The sequence below is a fragment of the Eurytemora carolleeae genome, unplaced genomic scaffold, assembly GCF_000591075.1.
Source record: "Eurytemora carolleeae unplaced genomic scaffold, Eaff_2.0 scaffold1112, whole genome shotgun sequence".
NCBI classification, from domain to species: domain Eukaryota; kingdom Metazoa; phylum Arthropoda; class Copepoda; order Calanoida; family Temoridae; genus Eurytemora; species Eurytemora carolleeae.
Genome location: NW_019397087.1, coordinates 68,980 through 96,526, shown reverse-complemented (window position 1 = coordinate 96,526; position 27,547 = coordinate 68,980). Strand labels below are relative to the sequence as shown.

The window sequence follows — 27,547 nt, the reverse complement described above, 5'->3', positions numbered from 1 at the left end:
TTTTCCCTGTTTGGTTTCACTGTCTGAACATACAGGGTGTCCCACATCAGAAAATTTGAAGAAAAAAAATCAAATTTGAAAAACTTTATATGGCTCTTATAAAAGTTTGTTTGCAGAAAATACCAAGTTTTTCGAGTATTTTATGCGTATTTAAAACCAATCGGGAAAAAATTTTGTGTGGGGCCTCACGTGGCCCCAGGGAATGATTATGAATGATCAAAATTTTTCTAAATTGCCTCCAACAAACTTTGGTTTTCATATCGACCCCCACAACCACTTTATACTAATACAAAACAATTTGTTTTTAATCTTCATGACAGAAACAATTTCAAGGAATAATAATTGTCTTAAAACATACAAAAATTGATTATTAAGCAAATTATCTTTTTTCCATATTATGATATAAGTTCCTTTGAAAATCCACGACATTTTTTTATGAAATCTGCGATCTTTTTTGGTTTTGTTACCTCCTTTAATTAACACACCAAACCTGAACCCCCCCCCNACCCCCGATTTACGTAAAAGTTCTTTAATAAGATCGACCCCCACCACCACTTTATACTAATACAAAACAGTTTGTTTTTAATCTTCATGACAGAAACAATCTCAAGGAATAATAATCGTCTTAAAACATTCTTTAAAAAGTGCATATTTGCAAATTATCTTTTTTCCTTCTCATGATATAAGTTTGTTTCCCTTTTGTCCATTTGACGGCCCATTTTGTTTTTTTAAATAATTTTTGTTTGTTTGTTTATTTTCTTGTGGTTTCTCAACATTTTTTACTATCGATTTTGAGGTCGAGGGTCCCGGTCAACCCAGACCGAAATATATCTACTTTATTAACTCTATAGGAATTTGGTCCATCACCATCTCCGAATTTTAAATATATGTTTATATGTTTTATATGTGTTTTGTTATTTTTGACATTTATCTTTAAGAACGTTTGCTATGAAGGCTTTTATAGGGGTTTTATTAACTCTTTTATACTCATCTAAAACTTTTAAGAAACATTTGTCTCTCTGAATAATAAAGTTTGTCTATGGGTGTGGATTACAAAACAATGGGGAAAAAAGTTATTTTTTTTTTCAAAAATATCATTTTTACTCACTTCATGCTCAATTTTATTAAAGCATTATTATTGCTTTAAAATTTAACTGGTCCCCCGATTTTTTCCCGAAAAAAAATTTGAAACTTTTTGGAAATTTTTATTCCGGTTAAAATAATATTGAAATTAACTTATTTTGTTTTGTTATATCTTGAAAAAAAACATTGTATCAAGACAAGTGCACAACATTTCACAAAATCACCTATATAACCTATATCACCTATATAACCTATATAACCTATATAACCTATATAACCTATATCACACCATTATTTTGGCACGCCGCGTCACTACTTGTTAATTAATAAAGTTTTGGAACAGACATCTTTTGAGATCATATATTATCTCAAGCTTTTATTGCGAACCAAGATAAAAGTTTCAACCTTAGAAATGTTTTTTTAAACAACTTGGCGTCTATAAAGGACGCACCAGAGCATCTAGGTTAAAATGAACAAGGACGTACAAGAGCACCTAGGTTTAAATGAAAAAGAACACACAAGAACACCTAGGTTTAAATGAACATGAACGCACAAGAGCACCTAGGTTTAAATGAACAAGGACGCACAATTTCACCTAGGTTTAAATGAACAAGAACTCACAAGGACACCTAGGTTAAAATGAACAAGAACGCACAAGAGCACCTAGGTTGAAAAGAATAAGAATTTGAAAGGTTATTAACCCAAACATGTAAACATGTCTATAAAGCTGCAGCCAAGAAAATCAAAAATATTTTTACAGAATATTTTTATATTAAGATGCTTCAAATATTTCTGGAAAGTTAAGTTCGCGGAATGTAATCTTAAATTTGTTTATCAATACCTAAAAGCCTGCGATAAGAGAGGATCTGGTTTTATAAATGTATATCTATCTAAGTGTGTTTAACTAAATTTAGAGATATTAGGGAGAGTAGGGGGGTACTCCTACTTTGTGTAACATATTAACTTAACATGTTACATAAAGTAGGAGCACCCCCCCCCCCAATTGTTAACATATACTATGTTTTTTAACAATTTATGTTAAATGTTTCCATGAAAAATTGAATGCGGAAAAAATGTTTTAATATAAAACTAGTTTAGTTTGTCCTAATACACTCCAAACTAAACAATAGGAGATATAGGACAGATTCATGAGTTGTTTCTGGTGCGACTTTGGGACCTCTTAAATCCTTAAATATTAGAAAATCCAGTTTATCCGGGTAAATGTTACAATGTACAATGTACATGTTAGAAATTCAAAATACATCTTTTCTTCTCAATAGCTTTGCATTTTTCATAAGAATAAAATTATTATTGAAAACTTTTAATATTTCAATCTAACCTGATATTTACTTTAGATTGAAGCCAATACAGAATAAGCCACAAAGTATGAGATGACCTGAGCTGAGAACTTTAGAATGGGATATCCGTAATCCCGATCGGTTAATCAATCTTGAGATTGATAACAAGAGGAGAACAAGAATTATTAAATCTGGAGATTAAGAAATAGAGGAGATCAAGCACTAATCCCGATACCTACCATTCAAAAGTTCCCAGCTCTGAACTTCTTGATATACTGTTCTAAAGGTTGAATTAAGTCAATTTTATTTATTAAGTGATCTAACAATGAAAGAAACAAGCTTACATCAATATGAAATCACTAGCTGAAGGGCCCGGCGTTGTCTGTGAAAAAAAAAAAAAAAAATTGAAAAAAAATTTTGAATTTATTTTTGCATATAACACTCCCCGGCCACCCATGAGTGTCCACGAAAAATTTCAGCCCAATTGGTCCAGACGTTTAGCCGGCTATATGCAACCTATCTATAAGAATGTCTTGTTTTATAATAAAGATAGATCAATGTAAGCAAAAAGACTAAACAAACCGTACAGTCGTCTGCACATGGCTCAAACTTGTTGGGTAATTCTGTACGTTTCTGTAAAATCGTACGAATCCTATTCACCCCAGGCCTGGCCCTCCCCTCCTTATTTATACTCATTGTTGATATGTATAAATTATAGGTTTCTTTAAAGCAACAAACTCTTCAGAATATAAACAAGGTAATTGTAAACAACGTGTAAAGGGGAAAAAATCAGAACAAGTTTTTTTTTAATTTGATATTTTGATATTTTCTTTTGTTTTTTTTCAGTTTCAAATTCTGGGTTGTAAGATGACGTTGTAATGTGAACCCAACCCAAGGGTTCTCGTGTGTATTTAGATCAACTAATCATTTGTATCGTTAAAATATGAATATAGTTTTGTGTACAACCATGCTTCGTTATTCCACTCAATATTGGCTGTTTTACTACAAGTTCTTTTCAAGTCTATATGAAGTTTAAATCGTGATTATATTTGATTTGATTTTCACTCTTTTCTTAGAATGTATTTGTAGGTATCAAGAGGTTTTCGGAGGTATGATGAGGTATTTGGAGGTATTAGAAGGTAACAGGAGGCATCAGAGGCCGAAATCAGAAGATAGGAGGTATCAGGAGGCATTAGAGGCCGGATTCAGGAGGTATTAGAAGGTATCAAGAGATATCAGGTTTTCATGAAATAGGAACACAAGCTCCCCCCCCCCCCCCCTAGTCCCCTTGATACCTCTGTTTTAACGTGTTTAATGTTTATACAACCCTTCAATATCCGGTCCCAAGATATACAAAACCGTCTCCTTCAACACCAGTATCCGGAGCTAGGATCAGCTATAGGTACATAAGCCAGTATCCGGAGCTAGGTTCAGCTCCAGATACATACACGTACCAGCTCCAGGTATACATACAACAGTATCCGAAGCTAGGTTCAGCTTCAGGTACATACACCAGTATCCGGAGCTAGGTTCAGCTCCAAGTACATAAATCAGTATCCGGAGCTAGGTTCAGCTCCAGGTACATAAATCAGTATCCGGAGCTAGGTTTAGCTCCAGGTACATAAACCAGTATCCGGAGCTAGGTTCAGCTCCAGGTACATAAATCAGTAACCCGAGCTAGGTTCAGCTCTATGTACGACATGTACACCCTTTGTAAAGGTTTAACTGCATTTACCTTGTTTTAGTTTTTGGTGCATAATTTATTTTCGATACTTAAATGGATAATTGAATGAAAAATTAAGTCAGCATAATAAAGCAAGAAACAATGGATAATTTGATATATAATAAAGAAATGATGGATAATTGAATATATAATAAAAAAGAATGGATCATTGAATAGATAGTATAGAGCAAGGATGGATGAGGATGATTATATATTGAATGGATGGCTAAGATACTTAAATGGATGATGAATTATGAATGATGAATGAATAAATGTAACTAGAAGCGTGCACTAGAAAAATAATATCATGTTACACAACAAGCAAAAAATGAATAAATTCATGTGCACTTTACAAACATTTGCAAGAAAACATTAGAATTTAAGGGACTCGAAACCTAATTCGTATTAAAGGGACAGTAAGCGTAATTTCAAGTGACCCTCCATGCAAAGATGATAATGTCCGATTTACAACGGTACCCTTGAAACCTTTGTCTGATAAAAGATGAGGAAAATACCGTCGAAAGTGTTTATTTTTGTGAATATCCTCGTTGCTTCTTAAAGTAAGAAATGCACAAGTCACTTTCACAGAAAACCCACAAGTATGAAAATAAAAAGTTTAAAAAACAAAAACATGGATATCTAATTTATACTTGATCAGACAAAGCTTTCAAGGGTACCATTGTAAATCAGGCATTGCCATCTTTGCATGGAGGGTCACTTGAAATTACGCTTACAGATACAAAGATTACAAAGATTACAAAGATATGACAGAAAACATCAATAACAGTAGGATTAAAGGGACTGTCAACGTACTTCGTATTACGAGACCCATCAACAATTCTCAGTTGTTCTCTTTAATCTATTTAATAAGCAACGATGTTGAAGATATCTTAAAATCATAAAATTAGAATTGAAAAAATGTGTAATCAAAAATATAAAGTAAATTTAAGGCTCAGGAAAAGAAAAAGAAATAATGAATGTGAAACCAAATCTTACAATTTATGACCAGAAAGAAAATGGAATACTAAAGAGATTTTGTTAGAATACAGTGAGTGAGTGAGAATGTAAATAGTTGAGTAAGTGAGCGAGTGAGTGAGTGAGTATGTAGATAATTGAGTAAGTGAGCGAGTGGGTGAGGGAGAATGTAAATAATTGAGTAAGTGAGCGAGTGAGTGAGTAAGTGAGTGATTATTAATAAATCAAAGGTATTCTGATAAATCAATTTATCTATCTAAATCTATATATAATATTGGATTAAAGTTTTCACTTACTCTCGTAATTTAACACTTACTTCCTTATAATATTGGATTAAAGTTTTCACTTACTCTCTTAATTTAACACTTATTTCCTTGTTATATTACGTAAATCTCTCACTTACTCATTATCAGTTTTTAATTTCATTAAATTCTAATTCCCCTCTATTATTCTTTATAATTCACCTCATTTATAATCCTCCTTCTTTTTTCTGAATTGCTTTGTGCTTTGTATTATGTATTACAATTAGTTATTGTTAATTTCTAAGAAAAATTATTTCTAAAACTCAGGAAATGAATATAGGCTGTAGCCCTGGCATAGAAAAACAAATGTATTTAGTTATATATTAGAAATCTATAACATTATAAGAGTAGATTTGATTCAAAACATTTTAGTTTTCAACTTTACTTTAGTATACCCTGCCACGTCTTATGGTGGTTTATTTTTAATTATATATTTTTATACAATAATAAAAATATTTTGGCAGGATAGAATTGTGTTTAACCAAATGCGATACTATAAAGAACAATCTCAAAAATATATTAATATTTGGTAGAGTTAAAGGAATGACAATTTAAAAACTGGCGTTGTTCTCTCCTGTTTTTAAGTTTTAAAAGTTTTTTCATAAGGCTCTTCCTCCCCCCCCTCTTCCTCCTCTCTTCATCCAACCTTTAAGGGGGCTTGAGGGGGGAACGTCCACCATCCTCCCCCCCCCCCTCCACAATTATAAAATTCATTCATCAGCCTGTTAATCATTTGAAAACTGTATGTATTTGACAAAATAACATAAATTAAGATTTTCGATTTTTTGAAAATTTACCTTAAAAACTGATTCTTTCTTAACAGAGAGCAGAATTGCTTTCAGAGATAACAACTTGTTCACAACTGCTAATAACTGAAAGGACCTAGCAACACTACACAGCTGATTTATACTTTTATCAAATTAGATCTGATAACAGTTGAGATTTTTGAGTCAATGTTAACCTGACTTCCTTAGCACTGTTGTTCTTTTCACCAAAAAAATAGATCTATTTGTTTTCTTGAACTTTTTAATCACTTTCGGTTTGGAATTCACATTTCAAAAATCACACTTCAGACGATCTCTATTTAGATGAACGCTGAAGTTTTATATAAAGTTTCATCTCTCTCTCCGTCCTAGCTCCGGGTACCTCCTACACCAGTATCAGTCCTGGTCTCTCTCTGGTTTCATACAACTGAGAGTAAGAGAGAGAGGTTTGGGCTTCCGAGGTTTCCCGGTGGGTCTCCGTTCAATCTGCAAATTAGGGGGCAGAGTATGCCCCCCTTTTACCCGGACTTCTAGTAAAAAATTATATAAAATTAATAAGATTTTTATCTAACTATATTAACACTCAATATTAATGTATTTCAATTAATTTGCAATTTTTTTTGCATACATAAATTATGAAAATTATTAATTAAAGTACCTTTATAGGAACTATATTTTCAGTAGATAAATTCACGACATATCACCAGGTTGGCAAAAATAAATGTTTGCAAAAATTTGTCCCCCCCCCCCACCTCCTCTCTCTCTTGGGAAAGGTGGTTAGCTGTTTAAGAAGAGAATCATTGGCAGTACTAGACTAGCGCCACTCTACGGAGGTTTTTAAATTAAAACCATCAAAACTTTGTTTGGAAGAAAATAACTTTTTCGCAATCCAGGATGAGACTTTAGGATGAATGTTCTGATTTCTTTCTTGTATTTAACTAACTAGCTGAAGTCACCGGCCTTGCAGCCTGCGGGTCCCAGGTTTCTATGTACGGGTTTCATGAAAAAAAATCAGCCAATGTGATCCAGCCAGCTATAGCTAAATGAAATTAGATGAGACTTGATATATCTATACTAGGCTTTTAGGGCGCTTCTTGCCCATCCTCTCTTTGTACAGTATAAAACAATAACAAAAAAAATTCGCTCAAAATCAACGAGAGTCTTCCTTAATAATTAGAAATAATATAAATATTGAAATTCGCGTTATTGCAGGTACACTCTTCTTGCCTCGGTACCTATTTCTATTGATATTGAATATTGATGCATCGATTGCATATAATTAAAGATTTTATTATTATTTAGTTTCAAAATAAATATAAATATCACTCATCACCCCATCATATAAAGAGAACCTATTCACCTATTTTATATCAAGCATAAAGGGACTGTAGTCGTAATTTTATTTGACCCTCTAAGCAAAGATGGCAATGTCCGATTTGCAACGTGGTACCCTTGAAACTTTATTCTGATAAAAATGTGAAAGATACCGTCGGTTTTCTGACTCGGAAAGTGTTCATGTATGTGAGTTTCGCTATTGCTTCTTATAAACAAGAAATGTGCAAGTTACTTTCGTAGAGAAACCGCAAATGAATATAAACGATATAAACCTAGAGAGGAAAGTTCTTAATTCTTCATTGACATTAAGGTTTGCTGTAAACCTATATCTGTGTGACGATGAGGAAGATATCGTAATACAAGAGGAGTCTTTTTCTAACCGGAAGATTGCATGCATTGTTTGCTTGATGCTCTGTAAACGTACCTATAAGGAACCCGGATTAATCATTTCTTACTTAAAATGTCGCGTAGTTTTGACACATTGTAGTTAGGGATGTTAACGTTTTCATTTTTCAGAAAAACTATCGTTTCGTTATGAAAACGACGACGAAAAATCGAAAACGAAAGATAGTTTTTTTAAAAAGTTCGTTTTTTAAAAGTGGTCGTTTTTAAAACGACCGTTTTTCCAAACGATCGTTTTTATAAAATTCGTCATTTCGTTAACGATCGTTAACGACGACCCTTCGTTAAAGATCGTTAACGAAGAGAGGAAACCGACCTGAAGGGCATCTGTTATACTTATCATTGAGTAGTTTTTAAGAAAACATCAAGAAGTTTTAACTCCCCCACAACTGTTAAACTTCATGTAAGACATTCAATAAAGTGCATGTAATTTTTTTTCAAAAACGACCGTTTTGACGAAGTTCGTTATTTCGTTAACGATCGTTAACATAATTGTCAATAAATTTTTTTAAACAATCGTATGAAAAACGGTCACAAATCGTTTTAGTAAAAACTATAGTTTTAAAAAACGATCGTTATTCGTTTTCTAAAAGTTCAAAATGAGTGGGTCGTTTTTGAAAACGATCGTTTTTTTCCGAAAACGAAACGATCTTTTTTGAAAACGAAACAAAAAACGAACGTTTAACGATCGTTTAACGATCGTTTACAAAAACGATTAACAACCCTAAGTAGTGCCCATGAACCGAATATAAACAAAAGTATGATATTAGCTAAAAATACGAAGCCCTGCAGCCATTTTCTGTAAGTTCTGAAGTCAGGGTTTTGTCAAGTCTGAATTTGTGTAGATGTAAACCCCATTGGTCTTGTTTCCCCCTAGCTCACTTGATACGGTATTATTTGGTCCATTTAAAGGAATGGGAATAGAAGAGATGTCTCCAGCTTCAATAACAATGTAAACAAATATTTATCTCAAAATTGTGTCTGAGGGGTTAGAGAGAGTGGGGGGGGNGAGAAGAGTAGAGGGTGGAGAAGGGTAGAGGGAGGAGCAGGGTAGAGGGAGTTGAAGGATAGAGGGAGAAGAAGGGTAGAGGGAGGAGAAGGGTAGAGGGTGGAGAAGGGTAGGGGGAGAAGGGGAGTAGAGGAAGGAGAAGGGTAGAGGGAGGAGAAGGGTAGAGGGAGGAGAAGAGTAGAGGAAGGAGAAGGGTAGAGGGAGGAGAAAAGGGTAGAGAGAGGAAAAGGGTAGAGGAAGTAAAGGAATAAAGGAATTAAGGAATGAAAATGTAAACATAATATCAATATATGTTATGAATATTCTGTGCATTATTTGTATTAACATCTCTCTCTCTCTAGCTTCTGATATGTGAATCATGAATAATCAATAATATTGCATCAACATTTATTATTTATTCATTTACACCCCCACCTTATACCCTCAACATCTATCAGGGACAACAATCTCATACCCCCCCCCATCCTTCATCCCCTCCCCTTCCCTGTTCAAATTATCCCCACCCCTCATCTCAACCTTCAAATATTTGACAGCAAGCTCTGAAACCATGGAAAGTTTTACTGGAAAACAAAACATTTTTTGTGTTTAAAAGATCTATGAATGTGATATAAAAGAAAGTTGCACATTTGATGCATTGTGTTTAAATTTTACAATTGGAGAAAGTGTAATTATAGAACTGCAGGGACTTTTATATGACATCAAAAATTTAAATTTCTTAAAAAGATTTTCTGGAATAAAAAATATGTAAAACCTCTTTGATTTTCAAAGGTGTTAGATATTTTATAGCAAAACATTTTATAGATAGGACATTTCTTGTTAGTTAAGACACACGTACATTACAAAACAAAATATTTATATGCATGTATTCATCGGAGTATATATGTATTTTAAAATGATCACATTTTCTCCGAATCGTGACATTTTTTATAAACCCAAAACATTAAATTGTTTTTGAAAAAAATGCTTTACTGTCTATGATTACTATCTATGAAAATTCTTCTCTGCTTGTGAAATGTCCTGTCTATACAATTTTTCCTCTTTTAAATGTCCTGTCTACGAAATTTCCTCTCGTCTGTGTTCTGTCTTATCTATATAAATGTCCCATATCTATGATTTTGTTATCTATTAAATATCCATTATACGAATTTACGAAATGTTCCAGCTCCCAACACAATTCAAATACATGTTCAAAAACATCCAAAAAAAACCTAATCGAATAAATATAAACAAAGCTAAATGATCATTTTTATTTAATATGCATGTTTTAAAAGTGCGGCCTAAAAAAGATTTCATTTAATTATTTGAATTATGTAAAAAATTTTAAATGAAAGATTACGCAACCTTCATTACAAAAATCCATTTTATATAAAGCTTTTTTCAAATTTAATAAAGAATTAAAATTTGAATAAACTATTCATATTCTGCTGACGCTTGGATCAAAATAATATCTTGTGAAAGGCTTGTCTCAGTTGCCCTGAAAGACAAAAATTCAGAAAAAAAGCACCAAAATATATTTTTGAAAAGGGGTTGTTTAAAACTTTTAAACACCAAAACTTCTTAAATGGATAAAATCTCAGTTGAAAAAAAATAATGATATTTAAAAAGAATTTTAAAATTCGATTGTCAGGTGAAAAAAACTCGATTTATTTGTTTATTAAAACTTTTAAACTTGGACTTAAAAAATCGATAGATCAGAAAAGATCGATACTTGCGTAATATCTTAGTCATACATTTTTCCCTTCCTTATTCCCCCACCAATGGTGATGTCATCCCCCCCCTCTACATTCTTCATGTTCCATTTCACTTACAAATCAGGAGTATCAGATTCTATTTGTCTTTGCTAAGATGTTTAAGGGATTCTTAACGCGATTTTTGTCATATATTATAGCTATTAGCTCTTTATGCATAACTTTTTATAACTATATCTTACCTATATATACTTACTTATTTATACTTAATAAGGCTTATGAGGTTTTGTTGGTCGTTTTGTTTTGTATTTCAAATAAAAGCTAAATTTTTTTTTGAACAATGTATGTTGTATATATATTATAATTTATAAAGTGTTTGAAAGGGGAACATTGGGATATATACTTGACACATTTTATAATTTATAATTTAAAGTAACCGGCCAAGCACAAACTCTATTTTCTAATCCATATATCTTTGCAACCTGAGACGTCACTGAGAATATATCACGGGAATCTAATACCAATTGTTTTTATAAACCATGATAACTATATATTTAAGTTTTACAGAAACACAAATTCTAAATTATGAATGTCCAAGGTGACAAAATTCTGTGTGTTAATAAACCTTCTATATTTTAAACTTGGAAGAGCTATTCGTCTAACATATATCCAGAGCCCGTTCTCTCCATAATAATGTTTAAACAGTGGCCGTGTTGTTCACATACTTTGGGGGACGATAGTTTGGCCGCTAGATGTCTCACGCAAAATTCTTATCTGATAGGGTGGTGTATTTTTCGACCTACGCATATCCTCTATATTACACTTCTGACCTACTTGCACGTGGTTTTCCAGCTGCTTTTTAGCTGCTGTAGGTCTGTTAAACTATAGGTCAGTTGCACCTTAATTCAAAAAACTTTTGTTTGATCCGACCTACTGTAGGTCGGATGTACAATTATTTGTAGGTCGGATAGTCATCGATTGTAGGTCGGATTTACACTTAAGTAGGTCGGATACATATGCATTTGTAGGTCGGATGGTCATCAATTGTAGGTCGGATTTACACTTTAGTAGGTCGGATATATGCATTTNGTACATCCGACCTACAAAAAGTGTACATCCGACCTACAAAAAGTGTACATCCGACCTACAAACAGTGTACATCCGACCTACAAACAGTACATCCAACCTACAAAAAGTGTACAGATCCGACCTACAAAAAGAGTATATCCGACCTACAAATAGATATGTACATCTGACCTCGCTCCATGCACATGACTAGAACTCAATCATGCCTGTAGGTCGGATTAAAAAAATAAAATGTGTAACCGACCTACAGCTGTCGTAGGTCGGATATAGCAATAGGTCAGAAAGTTAGTAGGTCGGAAGTTCAGTATAGAGGATGTTGCGTATAGACGATGCAACATTACCCTGTTGAAACATTATTATGGAGAAAACGGGCTCAGAGTCTGCTATGAAAAGCTGCATCAACTTTCAAGACTGGGTCGACATTAAAGTGTTGCAACTAAATTAGCATTTAATTTTAACTTTACTTACTAGCTAGACATGTACATTTTAGCAATATTATATAAAGCACTTGTTTTAAACTTTAATTTTCAAGCAGAAATTGCCTTGCCTTTGATATTACCGCGCAATTATAAGCAAAATAGTACAGTATCTCACTTAGGGGGGGGGGGGGTGCTAATGGCTCAGCCCCCCTGGATTGAGTGAATCTAATGGTTCACAATTAGGTCTTTTAACCCCCCCCCCCAAAAAAAATATATATATATATTTAAGCCCCAACTCATGGACAAATTCATGAGTACACCCCTAGATGATATGCATGACTGTACTTTTCCGCAGTATGATAATCTACATAACTTGATCGAACGGATAAAATGACTAACAAATAATAAGCACGAGATTGGGTTTAAATGTCGTCGTTGCTAGCCATGAACTAAAAATATAGGTGATCTTTCGACCTATACGCATATCCGCTATACTCCACTTCTGACCTACGCTGCTATTCCGACCTAAGCACATGATTTTACAGATGTAGGTTGCATGTTACATATGTGGTTTCAGCACAGCTGGCCCACGGATCAGCCCCCTTGCCTAGCTGTCCTAGCCGCAGCGCTCGGTCCAGAAATCGTTCTTACCTAACCTAACCCTCAAATAGTACAAAATAAAACATGGCTGTAATGGGTCTTATATTGCAGTAGATCGGAAAGTTATAGTAGGTCGAGGTAGTTCATTAGCTAGGGGATCCTATTCATATTGCATTCGAGGTATACAGTATACACAGCAAAAAAAAAACACGTTCGAGTAGGTCGGATGTTTAATATAGCGGATTTAGCGTAGGTCAGAAGTGGAGTATAGCAGATTTGCGTAGGTCGAAAAATACACTATCCGTGTACTTAATCAATATTTTCCCGCGTTAGAATATTGTGGAACATTCTGGAAATCATGAAAGAAGAAACCGGGGTCTGACGTCATGGAGAAATTCATAAAAATATAACCAACTATTCAACAAAAAAATTATTTTCTCATTCAACGTTATTTTAGAAAACAATCTTTTCTCTATCTTTTTCATAAAATTATTCATGAATTATAATTTTTTTTTTAGATTAATAGAAATAACTGAACGATCCCAGTAGCCGGATAAGGAAAGGCTTGGCCTGGCTCTGGTCCGGTCTTTGTATCACGTGATCGATTGCAAATCGTTCTTCTCTTATCAACTTCCATCCAATACACAGCGTTTGTAAATCTACTAACTGAAAATGGCCAAGAAAGTTGCCGTAGGAATCGATCTTGGAACAACTTATTCTTGTGTTGGAGTGTTCCAACATGGAAAGGTAAATTTTATCATTTTAATTTGTTTTTAAGCATCTTAATGGTTGTAGTTCTGTTTTGAGTGACTAATTTTTATAATCCTGAAACCTTAATTCTAAAGTTTTTCACCTGTAACCATTTCATTTAAAATCGCTGAAAGATACCTTTTTTTGTTGAAGGGGGGGGGGGCACTATAGGTGACTTTATTAAGTAATTGGTGCTATCCTAACGGTATATTCCTAGTATATGATTTTTGGTCCCCCGCCTATTTATATTGTACATAGATCTTGTATGTAAGATGGATTTAACCGACCATGTGGCAGCATGATGCGGTCCCCTAGTCTTTCTTAGCCACGGCACTCGGCTCCCTAGCCGCAGCGCTTGGCCCAGAAATTGTCCAAACCAAACTTAACTTAAAATTCCAAAAGTAAATAACAAGATTTTTGCTGAAATTAGTGGTCTTTAAAATTTTTGTTAGAAGGGGAGTCTAAATTACTTAGACAGACCCAAAAGTCTGAAATAAACCTTATTGTCTAAATGTGAAGTTTACAGGAACTTCAAAAATTTTAACTGCCAGCCGCAGCGCTCGTCTTAGTAGTTTGTCGGACTAAATGTTCATTAGAATATTTTTTGTGGAAATCTTATACTTCAATCCCTATGGGCAAATATTGTGTTATTTGAACTACAGGATATGACGGGATGTCTATAGTAGTTCCAACAAATCAGTCGATAAACTTTAAACTGTTCAACAATGAAACCGGATTTTATTACATTAGAAACTATATTTCTCTTTATCTTGCAATTATTTTATTTTTTTTAGGTTGAGATTATCGCCAATGACCAAGGTAACCGAACCACCCCCTCCTATGTTGCATTCACCGACACTGAGAGATTGATCGGAGACCCAGCCAAGAACCAGGTCGCCATCAACCCCAGCAACACAATCTTCGACGCCAAGAGGCTGATCGGCAGAGACTTCTCCGACGCCACCGTCCAGAGCGACATGAAGCACTGGCCCTTCGATGTTGTCAATGTCGGCGGAAAGCCCAAGCTTGAGGCAAGTTTTCTTTTTTATTCATGTGTATTTATATTTAGTGATAACAGTTTGATTTCCTAGTATAAATGGTGTAGCGAAGAACGTTTAGTAGCCAAAATTCCGTACCCTCGTCAATTTTGTTATGTCGTGTGACAGCATCGTCTGGTCCCCTGACCTGTTATAGCCGCTGCGCGCGGTCTGGAAAGATCTTTAATGTATAAACCTTTATCTTATTTGGTTTACTGATTTCTTCTTGTAAAATTTGGTCATTTTCAAAAGATTTTTAAAACGCTCATTGTTAAGGTTTTATCGTTTTAAATGAGTGGTTTTAACATTCTAAATGTTTAGGTAGAGTACAAGAACGAGAAGAAGACCTTTACCCCCGAGGAGGTGAGCAGTATGGTGCTTACCAAGATGAAGGAGACTGCCGAGGCATACCTAGGGGTTGACGTGAAGGACGCTGTTGTAACTGTCCCTGCATACTTCAACGATTCCCAGAGACAAGCCACCAAGGTATGCAATGTTTCGTAATTTTTTTTACTCAACTCGCTGAAGAAAAAGGGGAGTGTTTATTTGCTGAATTTGGGATTATTGCTTTATTTAGGTGCAAATAAATTTATTTTTGTGAAATGGATGAAGAAAACACTTTTTTTTATCACAACAACAAATATATTCAGACATCAATTTTGTCGAAGTAATAGATAGGTAAAAAGAACAATTCCCTCCTTAAACTCAATTTTTTTCAAAGTGATCCATCATTTTGTTAACATTTTATCGAAAATATAATATTTCGCTTTTCTAAACTATGCAATCATCTTCTATTATTTTCTGGTCTCAGTTGTGCATTCTACTCTGGGTTAAACTCCGTGTAGTTTTACTCTAGAGTCGATCGTAACCCAGGATATTGCGGGTCCAAGAAATTGGAACTAGGTTAACTCTGGAGTTAATTCCAAGTTACCCAGTGTAACTCGATTGAGAAATTGGCCTAAATTCTTCATTGATCACTTAGTAAACTCTTAATACGCAATGTTGCTTTAGAATGTAATTTGTTTATTGTTAAGGATGCTGGTGTCATCTCAGGGTTGAATGTGCTCCGTATTATAAACGAACCCACCGCCGCCGCCATCGCCTACGGATTGGACAAAAAGAAGGGTGCCGCCGAGTGCAACGTTCTCATCTTCGATCTTGGCGGTGGAACCTTCGATGTTTCCATTCTTACCATCGAGGAGGGTATCTTCGAAGTTAAGTCTACTGCCGGAGATACTCATCTTGGAGGAGAGGACTTCGACAACCGTATGGTGGATCATTTCGTTAATGAGTTCAAGAGGAAGCACAAGAAGGACATCAAGGGGAACAAGAGAGCACTGAGAAGGCTGAGAACTGCTTGCGAGAGAGCGAAGAGGACTCTCTCTGCCAGTGCTCAGGCCAACATTGAGATCGATTCTCTCTTCGAGGGAATTGATTTCTACACCTCCATCACCAGAGCTAGGTTCGAGGAGCTGTGCTCCGACCTGTTTAAGGGAACCCTGGAGCCTGTCGAGAAGGCTATGAGGGATGCTAAGATGGACAAATCTTCCATCAACGACATCGTTCTTGTCGGTGGCTCCACTAGGATTCCCAAGATCCAGAAGCTGCTCCAGGACTTTTTCAATGGTAAGGAGCTTAACAAGAGCATCAACCCTGACGAGGCTGTTGCTTACGGAGCTGCTGTTCAGGCTGCTATCCTCACTGGAGATACTAGCGAGGCTGTCTCCGACCTTCTCCTCCTCGACGTTGCCCCTCTGTCTCTCGGTATTGAGACTGCCGGAGGTGTCATGACCTCCCTCATCAAGAGGAACACCACCATCCCCACTAAGCAGACCCAGACCTTCACCACCTACAGTGATAACCAGCCTGCTGTCACCATCCAGGTGTACGAGGGAGAGAGAGCTATGACCAAGGATAACCATCTTCTTGGAAAATTTGATCTGACTGGAATCCCTCCAGCACCCCGTGGTGTTCCTCAGATCGAGGTCACCTTCGACATTGATGCTAACGGTATCCTGAACGTGTCTGCTTGTGACAAGTCTACCGGAAAGCAGAATAAGATTACCATCACCAACGACAAGGTACAGTTAATATTTAACACAAAAGAGGTGCACAATTTTTTTCAACAAGATTGTTTAAATCAAACCATGAAAGATTTGCACCTCTTATAAATCTCCTGTGATGATCAACGAATCCAACGCTGACTTCTGATGTTACCCAAGAGCTTTTTAACCCTGAGATTTTTATCAGATTAAACCAATTTTATTTTTTATATAATTTTTTTATTTCCTTTTGTTCCCAGGGCCGTCTGTCCAAGGAGGAGATTGAGCGTATGGTCAACGACGCCGAGAAGTTCAAGGCAGATGACGAGAAGCAGAAGGAGAGAATCTCTGCTAAGAACGGACTTGAGTCCTACTGCTTCAACATGAAGACCACCATCGAGGATGAAAAGATGAAGGACAAAATCTCCGAGGATGATCGTAAGAAGATCAATGACAAGTGTGAGGAGGCCATCAAGTGGTTGGATGCCAACCAGCTCGCCGAGGTAGAAATTATTAGATATCATTTAGGCTATGATTGCAATGTCGGATTCGCAATGGTACCTTAGGAAATATTAATAACGTAGAAAATTTGGTTGTTCGTTTAGGTTCAAGTGTTTCATTTTTACTCTTTTTTAAATTTTCCCTTGGGAAGAAATTCTCTCAATTTTTTAACCTTAATTATTTATTTTGATGAAGGAGAAAATATTAAAAAATATTAACACTGACCTAATCTTTGTGTCGTCTTGAAGATGGGTCACTTCAAATATATTTTGAATCTTGTCTTCACTAAATATCAAATCTGTAATATTCCACGTGGTTCACAGGCAATTGTTATACTTAAAATATTTAGGTTGAGGAGTTTACTGCTCAGCAGAAGGAGGTTGAGGCTGTATGTAATCCTATTATCACCAAGCTTTACCAGGGAGCCGGAGGTATGCCAGGAGGTACGAAATTTATTAGCGGTTCATATATTTACAGAGTTTCCTTCCAATTATACATATGGGTTTTTTCGTCCACTGACTGAAAATTTACGAATTAATTTTTATAATTTACGCCTTAAGTATAAAACTTATCTGGCTTTTCTTATCTAATAATACTGATCTAATTGCTTGCTTAAAGAGCAAATTTTCATTTCGAAACTTATGATATTCTGATGAAATGATGAAATGATGAAATACGATATCCAACTCTGAATCTGCTGATGCTACACAATCGAGCTTTTTAACACTGAAAACTTTATTTTCCTAATCATTGTAAGATCTTGTATGCTCTTATCTAACTTTAGTATGTCCAGGTATGCCTGATATGGGAGGTATGGGAGGTGGTGAGGCCCCTAGCAGTGCTGGAGGTGCTGGACCCACTATTGAGGAAGTTGATTAAACCATGTATACTTGATTCTACGACAGAGGATAAAATTCACGGCATTTCTAAAATTCATTTGTTTCAATCCAACTAGCAAATTCAATAAAGTATAGCATGATATTTATTTGTCGTTTTTTTCCTGCAATACAGAAAAGAGTAGAGGTTGATAGTGTACTAAATATTTTCAGACCATGCAACTGTTGGCCTATCTTGACTTCAAGTGTTTGCGCTCGGCCCAAAAATTTTAAGTTAAGTGATTTTGATCACGAGAAGTTTAAATAGTTTCTTATTCACACGTGTACATCCTTAATTTCGTCAATGTTTAATGACAAAAGTTGAACTGTTACTTATGTATATCTAGTCGAGAAACATTTTGTTAAAACTGGTGAAATCTTTTCTCAGGATCTTAAAATTAACGAAAGTGCTCAACAGACCTTCAGATATTCTTGGAAGATTTAATTCAGTTTAACAGTTAAATTTTTATTTCATGTAGTTCAGTGGTACGGTAATTGAACCAAAACTTAATTTACTGTCAAGTTCGGTCGAAAATCTTATTTTTTTTAATAACTTGAAAAATTCTTAAAGTGAAAACTTTGGAATGAAATTCTGAAAAGCTTCATTGACGAAGTTGCGTATTGAAGTTCTACTGAAGCTTTACATGGTTATATTATTTAAAATTAACATATTCTTAAGGGAGCGGGGGAAGGTAGGCGGCCACAACCCACCTGCGTTTACCCTTCCGTGCCAGATTAGTTTTTTTTTCTATTTCGGCCGCCTTGAGCCGCCTTTATTTCCTCTTCCTGGCCATCTCATTTGACTTCCGGGCAAACTACTTTTTCAAATGGTAAATTTACGACCTGCAAAGTTCAATTCAAACCATTTATTCAATTGTACATAAGATCAATATATTAACATACAGATAAGAGGTCGTTTGTTTTACATTTAAACAGGTAAATTAGGTCATTTTTCCTATTGTGGGAGCAGAGAAAAATTGTCCCGAGCAGTTTGAAGAATAAGAAAATAATGTGAAAATCGCAGTATTTAGCTTTCATTGCACCTTACATCAAAAAAAAACTAAGCAATTTTCTCCTTGCACTCAGCAAATTTTCACACAAGGCACACTGCTGAAAATGGACTCATCAGGTTTCAAGTCAAAACACCTTTTTCTTCGGATTTTGTTTAAACGCAGGCTTCTGAGTTTTATTCTCAATTTTCAGAAAATGCCACCTAGGTAAGTTTAAGAAATTGTCGAAATCAAGTGCACTCGAAGGTCTCAAATTTAACAAACATTTCGTTTCAAGACTTTAATCTGCATCTTCTGGTTTTTTTTTAACAGTATATGACTGTTATCCAAATTTTTTTATTTTTCTTTAACAGTCATGAAACTTGTAGCAAAAACTCGAACCCCTTAGTCAACTGCCTGACTGTCAAAATGCGGCCCGATGTAAGTTTACTGATTTTACTTCAAAGTCTTTTTTTAAACAGTAATTGGGCAACTATTCAGTATATAGTTCACTAAGGCTTTGATTTTTTTGGCTAAAACATGTCTTTGTTAAGGAAAATTCACAAAATTTGGGAACCCGTTGAGGGGTCTAAAAATATTACAAAAAACACAGATTAATCTTGATTAATCCTTGAACCTGCACTTACGATTGAGTTTAGACTTTAAAATGCACTTGATTTTTACAATTTCTTAAATGGATTTAATTAAAATTCCCTAGGTGGCATTTTCTGAGATTATAACTCAGAATAGGGAGGGAACCCTCGGACGCCATGAGCCTCTGCTATGCAGACATCGAGCCTCCCAGATTCGCGAGGCAGACCGAGCCTCCACTATGCAGACAAAGCCTACGCTATGCAAACCGTGCCTATTCTATGCAGTAAGCGAGCCTCCACCATACAGCACAGCTTTTTTGAGTGATGAAAACTTTCAATATTTTTTTTGACGAGTGGCATCAAGGATGTAAGGCAAGGAAAGTCATTTCAGAAGTGTACACATCTTTAGTACTGCAGTGTACTGTCTCTGGACGCTAATGTAAACACAAGACGGATGTCGAAGCCTGACATGGGATCCATCATTCACATAAAAAATCAATGAAATATTCTGGTCATAGGAAATTATTAAGTGAATTATCAAAATTATCAAAATTTAATGCTTTTAGCCTCCTCGGATACTAAACGAACACTGATGCATCTATTATTGTTTACAAATTCCGCCCAGAGAGAACTGGTTTCAATATGTACACAGAGTATACTCAACCGCAATTAACTTTCCTTGCCTTACATTCTTGAGTGGCATAAGAATTTTACTAAAGATTAGAGTTATTTATTGATTGTCATTATTAGAAACATATATGGACTCAAAAAGTTGCTTATAAGATTTATATTAAAACTTTAAACATTTCTTACGCAGAAATATTTCTGGAGTAAACTTGGTTTGTTTTGTTGTAATCTTTGATTTAAACTATACCTTTTTGGAAAAATGTTAAGATTTAAATAATAAATACAATTTTTTAAGATTTAATTTGAACTTCAAAAAATGGTATCGCTAAAATCAAAAATTATAAAAGATGAAATTCAATTTAATTCAAACTTTTTTTCTAAATATTTTCCTTTTCGCGTAAAAAATGTTTAAAGTTTTAGATACCACTTCATTAGTAATAATTCGGCACTATTTATGATAATTAATAAATGCTTATCATCTTTGAGAAGCCTCTCTTGCCACTGTGTCTAAAAATTTCAAAAAAATCATTTATATAAACTTAAAACACACGTTTAAAAAAACCTCCTGTATTACACAGGCACATTTTGATGTGTTGCGCATACTCATTTCTGCAACTCGGAGGCTTGGTCTGCCTAGCAACTCTGGGGAGGCTCGTGTCTGCATAGCGGAGGCTCATGTGCGTCCGGGGGTTCCCTCCCTCCTCAGAAGCCTTCCGAAGAAAAAAATTCGGTGTTCTGACTTGAATCCTGAAGGTTCATTTTCAGCAGTGTGAAGTGTACTTTATTTTGCATCATTTTTAATATTCGTATTGCTCTCAAAAAGGGTCTAATGTGGTGGCCTGGAAGGAGAAATAGTGGTGGCTCATGACTGCCTGAAGAGAAAAAAGCTAATTTGTGGCACGGAAGGGGAAATAGTGGTGGCTCATGGCCGCTGCCTTCCCCCGCTCGCTTGAAACAATATTTATTAACAGATTACCAATGTATTGTTAGTTACTATATTCAATAATCGAGAAAAATTATGTCACAGTGATAACCAGAGAAATGAAAGATGATATAAAAGTAGTACTGATGTTTCAAAGCAAATGGTTGTATATTTGAAGTTATTATACACATAGTAAGTAAAGCGGATTTGTTTACAAATAAACAATTGCTAAACATAGGACGAATTAAAGTGCAATCTTGATTTTAAAAGTCGACTTTGTTAACAAAGTAAGAATATATTGCTAAAAACAATAGTTTTGTTATAAGTAAGAAAGTATTGCTTAAAACAATATTTATTAACTGAGTAAGAATGTATTGCTAATATCAATATTTATTAACTGAGTAAGAATATATTGCAAATATCAATATTTATTAACTGAGTAAGAATATTGCAAATAACAATACTTATTAACTGAGAAACAATATATTGCTAATTACAATATTTATAAACTGAGTAAGAATATATTGCTAATTACAATATTTATAAAATGAGTAAGAATATATTGCTAATATCAATATTTATTAACTGGGTAAGAATGTATTGCTAATATCAATATTTACTAACTTAGTAAGAATATATTGCAAATATCAATATTTATTAACTGAGTAAAAATATATTGCAAATATCAATATTTATCAACCGAGTAAGAATATATTGCTAAAATCAATATTTAGCAACTGAGTAAGAATAAATTGCTAATAATATTTATTAACTGAGAGAATGTATTGCTACAATCAATATTTATTAACTGAGTAAGAATATATTGCTAATAATATTTATTAACTGAGAGAATATATTGCTACAATCAATATTTATTAACGGAGTAAGAATATATTGCAAATAACAATACTTATTAACTAAGTAAGAATAGATTGCTAATAACAATACTGATTAACTAAGTAAGAATATATTGCAAATAACAATACTTATTAACTAAGTAAGAATAGATTGCTAATAACAATACTGATTAACTAAGTAAGAATATATTGCTAATAACAATACTGATTAACTAAGTAAGAATATATTGCAATTAACTAAGTAAGAATATATTGCTAATAACAATACTGATTAACTAAGTAAGAATATATTGCTAATAACAAAGCAGATCTGAATCAAGGTCTCAGACAGAACCCTAAAGTAAAATAAATCAATCTTAAAATTTTTTTCGACAATGTAAATTTCCATTTTAAAAAATGATATGAAATATTTGTTTACCGATTTCCATTTGCATCATTTGTACTTGCAGGTTCTTCAGGTATCTCTCCTTTCATTACAATTCTACCCTGAAAAAAATATATATATTCAAAGAGCTGATTTTTGGGAAATTATTTCTATTTTTATCACTTAATTCGTTTGGGGGTAGTCAGTTCATTGACGTTTTCCAAAATTACGAGTTGTATTTTTTGTTGTTGCGTGTGGTCGGAAGAAATAATGGTTCATTGTGACGGCATTTGTGGTGCGGAAGAAAAAATGGTGTGGTGTGCCTTCCCTTACTCTAAACACACTGAGTTCCCTGTCCTTGCTCGATAACCTGTCAAATGTTAAACTGAATTCTAGAGGATACAGGGGAGAATATTCACCTGAATTATAGAGGATACAGGGGAGAATATTCACCTGAATTATAGAGGATACAGGGGAGAATGTTAACCTGAGTTCTAGAGGATACAGGGGAGAATATTCACCTGAATTCTAGAGGATACATGGGAGAATATTAACCTGAATTCTAGAGGATACAGGGGAGAATATTAACCTGAATTCTAGAGGATACAGGGGAGAATATTAACCTGAATTCTAGAGGATACATGGGAGAATATTAACCTGAATTCTAGAGGATACAGAGGAGAATATTAACCTGAATTCTAGAGGATACAGGGGAGAATATTCACCTGAATTCTAGGGGATACAGGGGAGAATAGTTTCAGATAAGTTAAGATTTGATCAAAATCCAGAAATCCCTGTCTTTGGTTTAGTTTCTCCTCTTTGATCATCTTGTATCCGTCTCCTCCTAAAATATGAGAAAGATAAGAATATCTAAGCAGCTAGACTAGAAAGTACCTGGAGCTAGATCCTAAAATATAGTGTAGGGTAGGGTTGGTTAGTGTTTCTGATTTGTTTCCAGATGAATATGAACAATCCCTTTACTGAAGCTGATGAGAATGTTAAACCCTTGAAAACTTTTGAAAGTTGTGAGCGAAACCTTCCTTAACCAATTTCCAAATAAGTCTACCCCCTTACAGATGCTCCACAGGGGCCAGGATTAGGTGTCACTTTGGACTAGTGTGACATGTAGGAAAAGGTTTACGGGATAATTATTCCATATTTTTTACCCAGAATAATCGTCCCGTAAACTTTTTTCGTCATGTCGCACCTAGCTCTGCAGTGTAGCATCTAGGAGGTAGATTTAGTCTTGATTCGGATAAAAAAGACCTATGTCCTTTAAGGGAGTGTTCGGGAAAAATTATATCGAATCGAATTCGATATTGGTCGCTGCTAACTTTACTTCTATCTGTTGCGTATATAAAAATGACCATAACACATCAGTTCTTGGCAGAAATCTATTTTCTATTGCAAATGATTGTTCTGTAAATCCTTCGGATCTTAGTAAAATGTTAGTTAAGAAACAAATGAAATATTTTGATGTCCCATTGGACCATGCATGAGAAGTTCCGGTTTTACAAGAACTTTTAAATACAAGAACGAATAATTTATATGTTGAAGGATTCGATGATTACGTAATAAATGAAATGATAAATATGTTATGTAATGAGTAATGATCAATGTCGTCTACTTGTGCATACTTTTGCATATTTTTCTCTTTTCTTTTTGGAAACCTGTATTTTCAAAAATTTATTTAAACAAATTTAAACTACACCATTTATATATGTATTTATATCTTTGTGTGTGAATAAATCTATATAATATAGTAATAATAAGAAAAGTGTTAAAAACGACTCATACCTGAGAACGTAGGACGCAAACAAATTCACGGAGTTGCATTGTTTAATAAGATAAAATAGTTAAATTGAATTTGAAATTAATTGAGATATTACAACCTATAAATGTCGAACTTAATTCGATTCATTTGTACACAGTTGATATTTTATTATAAAATGAATAATTGTACCTCGTGAAATATAATCCGACATTACAACATGATATTCCTGTCCGTCCTTCAACCTCTCATATCCTTTATCTGAACTCTGGACCTGGGCCTCTACCAATCTAGAACCTGGAGATAACCTAGAGAAAATTCATACTTAGTTGGAATTCTATAAATACAGTTCAATTCAAACAGTGGTTCAACTTATACATTCAAGCTTAAAGGGACTGTAATCATAATTTCAAGTGACCCTCCATGGAGAGATAGCAAAGCCTGATTTACAACGGTACCCTGTGTCTGATCAAGTATGTTTTATCTAGCTATCAATGTTTATAAGTTTGAACACTGGTTAGTTTCAATTTTGGATTCTCAACAAAAGTGACTTGCGCATTTCTACTGCAGGAAAAGATATAGGTATTGTCAGAATTAAATACTTTTAAACTTATAGAAAAAAATGATAATATCTTCCACATTATTGACCAGACAAGGGACCATTGCCATCTTTGCATAGAGGGTCACTTGAAATTATGCTTATACAGTCCCTAAGTAAGGTGTTGAGAAATTATTAAATATTGTTAAAGAGCCAGGAAAAGATCATAAAAATAAAACAACAATTACAATTATTTATAAAAACACAATTCCGTCGAAATCAGTGAACAAATTTTGAATCTCGGGATCAATGATCTCCATCTTCTGCAAACCTACTTGGTGAGGTGGTAATACCCTGCAGGGATAACTTAATTGAGGGATCAAGCTTTTATTCACAAATCTACGGTTGATATCGATATCAGCCGTTCAAGATGCTTTACACAAAAGTTTCAATCTCTGATATTAGGAAGACTAATTTCGCAGACATTAGTTGTTAGAAACTAGAATTCTGGTAACGATATAAAAGTCCAAGTTTAAAATATCAAAGGTTAACACCATTAAGTTGCAAACATATAGGGATTCAGTTCTTATCATTTTGTTTTACCTGAGATCGTAAATTAGTTTGAATCCAGAAACCTGAAGGAATTCTCCACTATCATGTGGTCCCCTATATTCAAACTTTCTCTTCAAACTGACTAACAAGCAACAAATATCCAATTTTAAAATTTATCAGATCTGTAAAAGTACGTTTATCTCCCCACCAAACATAAAATCTCAGTCTCGAACTTTTTTACTTTTTAATTTTATTATTCACACATACAAATAAACTTTTATAAATGTAGAGAATGTAAAAAATATGTGATGTGAAGTAATGTCAGTAAAAAGGGGACAAGTCAAAAATGTAATAAGACTATATGTGTGCTTTGTTAAAGGATCATTATGAAGAAAGTTCCTTTGAGAAAGATCCGCTACGCTACGTTCAAAAACTTTCCTGAGAAATAGTAATTGATAAATTAAATAAATAATTAAAAATTAAAATCTATTAATTTCCTGACCTCAAGGTTGAGCCAGGAAGGGTCACTAGGTCGAAAGTATTTTGGAATGGAAACGCTTGCAGGATATCCCCCTTTAAATAATAATAATTAATAATAATAACAATAATATACATAGTTGAAGAATAAAAGCGTAAGCAAACATAAGTTTTGAAAATCATTAAAAATTGTACGGCATTATGCATATACGTATACATACATATCATTTGCGGACATAAAAACTCAAACAATGTTATATTAAATAGCAATAGTTTTTTTTTAAACTATTAAGAATACATAATTTTAATACCTTGGTAATATTCCCTGGCTCCAATGCTGTTCTGTAAAAGAAGATGTTATTGAATTGCTTTTTTTCTGTTATTGTAAATTTATTAAACTGTTAACTGTTATTGTACTGTTATTGTACTGTTATTGTACTGTTATTGTACTTTTATTGTACTGTTATGGTACTGCTATTATACTGTTATTCCACTGTTACTGTCCTTTTGAATTGTTTTTTGTACTATTATTGTACTGCTATTGTACTGCTATTGTACTGCAGTTTTTGTTCGGTAATGTACTGCTATTTTACTGTTATTGTACTGCTATTTTACTGTTATTGTACTGCTATTTTACTGCTATTGTACTGCTATTGTACTGTTATTGTAATGTTATTGTACTGGTATTGTACTGCTATTGTACTGTTATTGTACTGTTATTTTACTATGATTGTACTTCTATTTTGATGCTATTGCACTGTTATTGTACTGTTATTGTATTTTATGGTTCTGTTATTGAACTGTTATTGTACTGATACTGTAATGTTATTGTACTGTTGTTGTACTGTTATTGTACTGTTATTGTACTTTTGTTGTACTGTTATTGTACTGCTATTATACTGTTATTCTACTGTTTCTGTACTATTGAATTGCTTTTTTGTACTATTATTGTGCAGCATATATTCTACTGCTATTGTACTGCAGTTTTTGTTCTGGTAATGTACTGATAATGTACTGATAATATACTGCTATTTTACTGTTATTGTAATGCTATTTTACTGCTACTGTACTGTTTTGGACTGTTATTATAACGTTATTGTAGTGTTATGGTACTGTTATGGTACTGTTATGGTACTGTTATTGTATTGTTATTGTACTGTTATTGCACTTTTATTATCCTGTTATTGTACTCTGATTGTACTGCTATTGTACTGTCACTTTACTGTTATGTACTGTTATTGTTCCTTATTTTACAGTTATCATGCTGTTATTGTACTGCTATTGTACTGCTTTTGTACTGCTATTGTACTGCTTTTATACTTCTTTTGTACTGTTATTGTACTGTTATTGTACTGTTATTTAACTGCAATTGTACTGCTTTTTTACTGCTATTGTACTGCTATTTTACTGCTATTGTACTCTCAATGTACTGTTGCTGTATTATTCTACTGCTATTGTACTGTTATTGTAATGCAATTGTACTATGATTGTACTGCACTGCTGTTGTACTGCTATTGTACTGTTATTGTACTATTTCTGTACTGTTAGTGTACTGTTATTGTGCTGCTATTGTACTATTATTGTAAAGCGAATGTTCTGTTATTGTACTGCTATTGTACTGCTTTTGTACTATTATTGTACTGCAATTGTATTGTTACTGTACTATTATTGAACTGTTATTGTACTGCTGTTGTACTGTTATTGTACTGCTATTGTATTGTTATTGTACGTTATTGTACTGCTATTGTACTGTTGCTGTACTTGTATTGTTTGTACTGTTTTTACTGGTATTGTACTGTTACTGTACTGTTATTGTACTGTCACTGTACTGTTATTGTACTGTTACTGTACTGTTATTGTATTCTGTTATTGTATTGCTATTGTACTGCACCTGATGGATCCTGAGTTAGCTATTGCCAATCGGATTTTTTCATTCCTTCAAAAATATTTTTAAAATTTAATCGGGGG

General features: G+C 34.0%; 2 protein-coding genes and 1 non-coding gene across 3 annotated transcripts in view; 2 read left to right on the top strand and 1 right to left on the bottom strand.

The window, feature by feature from the left end:
- The first annotated feature begins 13,280 nt into the window (after positions 1-13,280).
- Positions 13,281-17,999, top strand: LOC111711752 (heat shock 70 kDa protein cognate 4). Its single transcript, XM_023486178.1, has 7 exons — positions 13,281-13,431; positions 14,229-14,465; positions 14,793-14,957; positions 15,506-16,552; positions 16,774-17,016; positions 17,364-17,457; positions 17,808-17,999. The coding sequence occupies exons 1-7, from the start codon at positions 13,357-13,359 to the stop codon at positions 17,891-17,893; spliced, it is 1,947 nt and encodes a 648-aa protein (XP_023341946.1). The 5' UTR covers positions 13,281-13,356; the 3' UTR covers positions 17,894-17,999.
- Positions 17,675-17,751, top strand: LOC111711758 (small nucleolar RNA SNORD36). The gene has a single exon (XR_002767310.1). It is a non-coding gene; the product is annotated as a small nucleolar RNA SNORD36 (small nucleolar RNA).
- Positions 18,000-22,117: 4,118 nt separating the features above from the next.
- Positions 22,118-27,547, bottom strand: part of LOC111711756 (5'-nucleotidase) — a 5,808-nt gene continuing 378 nt past the window's right edge. The window contains exons 2-9 of the mRNA XM_023486181.1: positions 25,891-25,921; positions 25,605-25,675; positions 25,502-25,540; positions 25,154-25,216; positions 24,205-24,320; positions 22,967-23,085; positions 22,296-22,363; positions 22,118-22,212 (exon numbers count right to left, since the gene is read on the bottom strand). Of these exons, the coding sequence (XP_023341949.1) occupies positions 22,149-22,212; positions 22,296-22,363; positions 22,967-23,085; positions 24,205-24,320; positions 25,154-25,216; positions 25,502-25,540; positions 25,605-25,675; positions 25,891-25,921 (571 nt within the window). The 3' untranslated portion in view covers positions 22,118-22,148. The remainder of the gene's footprint in view (positions 22,213-22,295; positions 22,364-22,966; positions 23,086-24,204; positions 24,321-25,153; positions 25,217-25,501; positions 25,541-25,604; positions 25,676-25,890; positions 25,922-27,547) is intronic.